At 58.3% G+C, this 7,016-nt stretch overlaps 2 protein-coding genes across 2 annotated transcripts; one reads left to right on the forward strand and one right to left on the reverse strand.

The window, feature by feature from the left end:
• Positions 1-389: 389 nt before the first annotated feature.
• Positions 390-656, reverse strand: CHC_T00001281001 (hypothetical protein). Its single transcript, XM_005718699.1, has one exon. It carries the CDS (start codon positions 654-656, stop codon positions 390-392), a length of 267 nt encoding a protein of 88 aa, XP_005718756.1.
• Positions 657-3,080: 2,424 nt separating this feature from the next.
• On the forward strand, positions 3,081-3,257 carry CHC_T00001282001 (hypothetical protein). Its single transcript, XM_005718700.1, has one exon. It carries the CDS (start codon positions 3,081-3,083, stop codon positions 3,255-3,257), a length of 177 nt encoding a protein of 58 aa, XP_005718757.1.
• Positions 3,258-7,016: the final 3,759 nt, after the last annotated feature.

The following is a 7,016-nucleotide window of genomic DNA, read 5'->3' on the forward strand; positions in this document are numbered from 1 at the left end:
ACCCTAAAACATGAAAAGAATCATGAAACGTTGATTTGTGTTGACGTCACACCAAACCAACTTGGAGGAAAGCATAACCTCTACACAGCCACTTGGTGAAGGCTACTGTATACTGTAGGTGCAGTATTGTACAGTACCCTTGGGTACCTTGAAGGTACAGTATTACAAAGCTGGTGGTCTAGGTGTGTAAATTGTACTTGCCTTAAAAGTTTATCCTCTCGGGCGGGCACCAGACATTTGTATTGTACGGTGCGTGTTGGTACCTCTAGTGGAGATCGTCTGTTTTCGTTTTGAGAATCGCAGTTTATTGGGCGCGTCGACTGACTGGAATCTTCTGCAGCGTACAAAAGAGGGAAATAGGTGATTTTGTCTTCAGGAAAGGTCTGTGTTCAGGAAGCGTCAGTGGGCGCAAAACGCAGCCTGATGCGCGCCACTACTTCGCTCATGGCGATGCTATCGGCATGAGACATGCATGCATGGGACGTATGCACGGGTTGACGATGAATAGGTAGGATACTGTACCCAGGGTACAAGATGGTACAGGATGGACATGGATACATGCCGTTTCGAAAGCAATGCAGGCCTGTTGCGTGGTGAAGGCCGCCAGCTGTTGAAGGTGGTGTCGTGAGGGATATCCAGGCCAAACCCCAAGACATACCTCAGGACATACCCTGAGACATCACCCAAATCTGTAGTTTAATAATTGGTCTGCATGTGTACCACGTGTACAAAGTAGAAATCTCCCGACAAGAGGCATTTATTCCGTCAAGTGGAGGCCGTCTTTTCTTGTGTATAAGAGGGAGGACATCACCACAAGAAAATAATTGGGGGGGGGGGGGGAGCAGAACGTAGAACATAATAAAATTTCTCTTCTTTGTTCTTTTTCCCTCCCCCTACGCGCGCAGCTCTCAAACACTGCCAACATGGTACTGTTGTGGAGGGGTGGCAAAGAAGACGGCTCCCTGTCACAGTTTGACGGGTCGAAGCCGGCCGACGTCCACAAGTTCTTCTTCGTCTTCGAGAATGTTGCCACCTCTGGCAAGTCGGACGAAGAAAGGGCATCTGAACTCCTTCGCTACCTGGAGGGAGATGCATTCGACTTCTTTTATCAAGCCTTTGTCAAGAACGGAGATATCAGTGCAGATGGCTCCGACAACCAGAAGGTCAAGAAGGCCTTGGTCGAGCGGTTCGCCCCGGTTGAATCACCTGAAGATGTGATTCGGGATGCGATGGCCGCTCGCCTTTCTTTCGGGGATCTCAGTGGGTCCCTTCGAAACTCAGACCGTCTGTACGAGAAGGCGGGATTCAACGACGAAGCGAAGTTTGGACTGCTTCGCAACGCCGTGATGGAACATCTCGAGTTGGCCCAGTTTGCCATCTATCGAGGTGCGAAGACCTACAAGGCCCTATTCGATGCAATCATGGACTTCTGGTCTGGTCGCTGCGCCTTTCAAGCGGCGGCGAACTCCTTGAGTAATTCGCGCTACCAGGGGTCAGAGAGCTCGCACGGTATGGATGAGCCGAGAGGGCAAGGTGGGTCAAAAAGGGTCATGATGCGTTCAAAAGCTCCCTTGTCTCCACTCGAGACGAAGGTTGACGCTTTAGCTGATCGACTAGCCGATATTTCCCTTATTATCAAGAAGAATCAGTCGAGGGATGACGCAACAGCATTCCGCCCCGCCCACGGTCGTACTTGTTCTTATTGCAAACGACCGGGTCATGGCGCTAATAGATGCGATGCGAATCCGCATAGGGACACGAAATGCCCTCGCTGCGGAAAATTTGGTCATTCAGAGACAAGCTGTTGGGCTAGAATTGGTCCACAGAGGGAAGGTAGCAGTGCCTACCCTCCTAAGAAGACCCAGACGGATATTGCCGTGTCGGGTACACCGACGGGCTCCGCAGGAAACCAGGTGAGTGTTGTGACGCACGACGACCTCCCTGCTGATGAGAAGTTAGTGGCATCAGTCAAGAGAAACGCCGATGAAGAGCCGGTGGCCAAGACGCGAAAGGATGGTGGCGGCGAGCCAATCCCGTCCCTTCTCAACCCGCGTAAGTACTGGACTCCAAACCACATGAGGAAACCTCCTAAGCCCGGCCGTCGAACAAGAAAGAAGAGGACAAGTAAGAAGAACGCCGTCCAAGAGCACTCGGGGAAGTACGACGTGGTTTCTTCCCTCGCGAACGCCCCCTCTGGTTTGACATTCGGTCAACTGATTCGAGGAGATGGCGACGAGGCCAAGAAAGAGATCCGTCGTTTGTTCAACAGTCGCCCTAGACGCCCCGTAGCTGCTTCGATCGGTACTTTGCCAAAACGTCTGAAAGTAGTTTCGGTACAAGTCTACGGGACACAAATGAGAGCGTTGTTGGACTCAGGAGCTATCCCTAATGTCATGAATGCGTCTGTGGCATCGAAGCTCTCTCTGTCTCCAAAGCCGACCTCGACGAAGATTACGGTCGCCAATGGACAAAAGACAACCTGCTTAGGTTCCATCGAGGAAGTTCCTGTCACGTTCAATGGCGCTGTTACTTCACTCAACTTCTTGGTTGTTGAAGGATCCCCAGTTGATATCTTAATCGGGTATCCAACTCTTGAAGAACTTCAAGCCTGCATCGATCTAGGTCACTAGTCTGTTAGTATGTTGATCGGAAACAAAACCGTGAAAATGAGTCTGGAGTTTGATCAAGTAAGTCCTATCGTCGCGGATTCGGAGACTGATAGTGAGGACTTCACTTCTGATGTCGAGTCATTCGCCTCAGAAAATTCGTCGGAAGAAGAGACTTATGTTGTCGCCATCCTCGGCGATGAACCTTTCGAGCTAGACTTAACTCTGGACGGAGCGATCGGAGAAGATGAGGAAGTAGAATCACCTGATTCGAATGCCATCAGCAAGGACGTGAAAATGCTTCGGGAAAAACTTGTGCATCTTGACAATGAAGCCCAAGCAGTCATCGAGACCGCCCTGATGAGTAAGGGTATCGTTGCTACACCCCTTGACGACCTTCGGCCTGCTGAAGTCCCAATCAAGCACCATTTCGAGTTAGATGATACTAATCCGATCTATCACTCGGCGAGGAGAATGGCTCCCTTGCATAACGAAATCGTTCGGGAAGAGCTGGACAAAATGCTGGAAGCAGGAATCATCACGCCTTCCAGCGCCGCATGGTCCTTTCCGGTCGTCATCGTATCCAAAAAAGATGGGAATCCACGCTTCTGTGTTGATTACCGTTCTCTGAACCAGAAGATGAAAGTGTAGCATAAACACCCCCAAACGGCGGGGGTGTATGCACGCAGTTCAGTAGCAGACTCCGGATCGGCGGAAGACGGAACACACGCAAAGGGAAAGGACACGGGTCCTGGTAGCGTGGTAGAGCGGGAAGGGTGGCAGGCGCGAGTGATTGCGCAGCGGGGCGGATCGACGCCTCAACGCCCCGGAGCGACACTGGGTAGCAGGCGAGTGTCGACGGGCGGAGGCGGATCGCTGCACGCGCGCGCACTGTAGCGCCTGCACCCCGCGTCGGTTCCCTTACCTAAACGAGACGCGAGAGCGGACTCGTGTTTTAGGTTAAGCGGTGGGTTGTCGACCAAGGCGGAAGGTCGTGGACAAGCCCGTGCTTGTCCCTTTCCTCCGCCGTCGGTCGCTCCCTTATTTAATGTACAAGTGTTCGGTTATCATACCAGACTACAGTATCATGCTACCGTAGCCGGCGCGAGTCGTCGCGCGCGGTGGCGCGGTGGCTCTGTCAGCTATCGAGCTGACAGTACACGTGTGTGCCACGTGTGTGTGCGCACGCCCTGCACACGTGTGGTACACGTGTGGGCTGTAAGGTTCGTGCCTTACAGCCCCTGATCTAAACCTAATCGAATCGACGGCGCATATACCACAGGGCCCCCTCCTCAAGAGTGAACGTCCGCGTTCACCCTGCTTGAGGAGGCCACCCGTGTGGTCCCATTGCGTCCAGAGTCTCGCTGCTCCCCCGCGTTCCTTCCGATCACGCCTTCCTTTTCGCCGGTTTCTGTCTCGCGTGCGGCCATCGGGCGCGCACTTGGCACCTTTTTCGACCCTCAGGATTGGGACACTGTCTCGGCATGTCCCCATCACCAACGCTGAAGCCGTCCTCGCCGCCGCTGGCGGGCGTCGCTGTGTCGGCTCGAGAAGCCGCTGGGGAAGCGCCGTCGCTTCCTGCTTCGAGCGCGCCCCTTATCGACGGGTGTGTTGCAACGCCGACGCCAACCTCCCCCTTTCAGAGGACACGCCCGTCGAGGGAGTCCACGCTATCCGAGGAGTTGGCGAGTGCCCCTAGTCGCGTCGTCGACGAGCAGCATGACGGCGGGTCGCGAGCACCTCGCCCCGTTGGTGCTGAGAGGGCTGTCGGCCCCGCCGCTGGGGGATCTTCTCGAGCTGATGTCCCGTCCCTTGTTGGCTCCAGCACGAGAGCGACCGAGTTCGATGTCCCCAGTACGACGCGCTGGTTTGGCGTACCGCTTTTGCGATCTACTCCGCTGCCACTCGGTGATCTCCGGTATCCGTGGGCGCGCTACGCTCGCGTGGGCGTAACGGTTGGCGAGATCTTGGCGAGCCCGGTCTTGCGCCCTGATCTGTCCCGCATCCGCAAGATCAGCGAGGCCGGCCTCGCTGATCAATCCGCGCTGGCCCTCAGCCGTCTTCTTGCCGAAGGAGACGGCGTGGCGTACCAAATCCCCGACCCGATACAGGGTGATCGCACCTTCGCGTTTGGCCTGGAAGAGGTTCTATACGTCGATCGTATGGCGGCCTACTTGTCCGGATTCAACCCGGACATTCCGCCCCGTTTTATCTTGGCCGAGATCCCGGGGCTCTACGTGTATCCGCGTCCGTACGCGTACACGAAGCCCCGGGTGGCCCTTCAGAAGTCCGCGGCGACGCTGATGCGCCTTCACGGCATTGCCGTGGCCCATCGGGACTGGTCCGTTTATCGGCGCTCCTCGGAAGAAGACGGTCGCGTCTTCCCGTCGGCCTGCTTTGAGCACGGGCTTTCGCCCGGGGACTTCCCCTCGCTGCCTCGTCAGGTTCGCGAGACCTTTCCTTCTCTAGGTATTCATCCGCTCCTGCCTTACGTTCTCAAGCACTTCGGGTATGCGGCCATCGACCCCGGTCACCCCGCCCGCGCTCCGTTGAGCGACAGCTGTGCCAAGGAGTGGGCGTGGTCCATCGGGAGCGCCTTTATGGCCGAAGCAAGTGTGCACGGCCGCGTGTTTCTTCAGTCTGGTGAGACCGTATCGTACCTGGCGCGACTCGCTCCCGACTTGCCTATTGTCCCGCCACATCCGCTCGAGCGCGGCCTTTCACAGATTTCCTGGACGCTCCGGGGCGTCGTTTCGTTGATGACACGGGCGGACGAAGTGAGTGAGCGTCATCACCACTACTGGCCGGATTTCGCTACGGGCGTACGTTGCGCGTACCTCGTGTACCACGCAAGGACGGACACGTTCGCTTCTCGCCCGGCGGCGACTCCGGAGTCAGCCGGACCGAGAGGGAGGCGGGGTGGTGTCGGCTCAGGGTCCCGGCGGAACCGCCGCAAGCGGTATCGGGACCTGGATGCCGTCCCTTTCACTCCCGCCATGGTAGGTGTCGACCCGTTTCGTTCCACTCCGCCCCGTGAGGCAGAAGAGCAACCGGTGATACCCGTCGCCTCGCCGGCGATCCTCCCCATGCCTCCGCTAGCTCCCCCCTCCGAGGACGTGACCCCTGGGGTGGCGGTTCGGGACCTTCCTCTTTCGCGGGAGGACATCACCTCCGTGCCCGAACTTGCGCAGGCTTTGGGACCCGCCGGTGACCGGGCGTGGACCGTGGGCAGCCTCTTATCGACGATGGCGAGCTGGTTCCTCGCACGGACTAATGAGGCTCGTCGCCTCAACGGGGAGCGCGACTCGCTCTCCCTCTCGGTCCGACGGTTGCAGGGCGAAAACGACTCCGCGTGGGGCGCTTCCCGTCTTCAGGCTAGCGCGTACGAACGCGCTGTCGCGGATCGAGATCGCTATCGACAGGAGCGGGACAGCCTTCGTGCCATCCAAGCTTCCGCGGCCCGTGAAGTCGTCTTACAGCCACCTCGCCGACCCGACCCGTATGCCGACCCGACGGCCGTCCCCCTGACGTCGCACGGGTCAGGGGCGCCAGCACCTCCTGTACGAGGAGGCGGTTCATACCAGCTGGTCGCCATGCCTCCTCTCGAGGAGGGTGCGGCGGATACTCCGCGGAACTCTGATGTTCCGCGTTATCCAGGGTACTGCCCGCCGGGGCATTTAGACCGTAGTCCTGATGGCACTCGTTGAGGTGGCATGGTTCCCCGGTCCGGGACCACTCGTCCCATTCCCTTCATAAAGAATGTTCGCATCCTTCGTTCTTGTTCCCTCCCGTCCGCGGGGAGCGCACCTCGCAAGCTCGGCCCGCGGCGCTCCCCGCGGACTTTTTCCGGCGCTCCTCGCGCTCCGGTTCCACCGAGGCAAGGTCCCACGAGCGTGTCATCTTCGTCGCGCCCCCTCGCCATCGGGGCGAGGGCACAGCGCGCGGTATTCTCCTTGTCGTCGCGCCCCTCGCCATCGGGGCGAGGGCAGAGCGCGCGGTATTCTTCTTGTCGTCGCGCCCCTCGCCATCGGGGCGAGGGCAGAGCGCGCGGTATTCTTCTTGTCGTCGCGCTCCTCGCCATCGGGGCGAGGGCAGAGCGCGCTCGTAGCACGTGAACGCCGCCGGCGCTTCGCTACCCGACGGAGAGGTCAGCGTCGTCGGAGGGGCCGTATGCCCCTTGGTCGCGGCGAGGGGCTACTGTGGAGTTCCTCGCGGCCCCCTTTCCCCTCGCTCCGGAGGCGGTTATCGCCAGTTGTCGGATACCAGGCACGCATCGTGGACCCGATTTGGTGTAGCGCGGGTGGCGTGTACTGCACGGGCCACACGCGCGCGGCCGTATAATACCTCCCGTCGCTAATTTCCTCTATTTTTTAACCCACCGCCGTCGGCGGTGGCGGTTTGTCAGAAGGG

This window comes from Chondrus crispus, genomic scaffold, assembly GCF_000350225.1.
Source record: "Chondrus crispus Stackhouse genomic scaffold, scaffold_426, whole genome shotgun sequence".
Taxonomy (NCBI): Eukaryota; Rhodophyta; class Florideophyceae; order Gigartinales; family Gigartinaceae; genus Chondrus; species Chondrus crispus.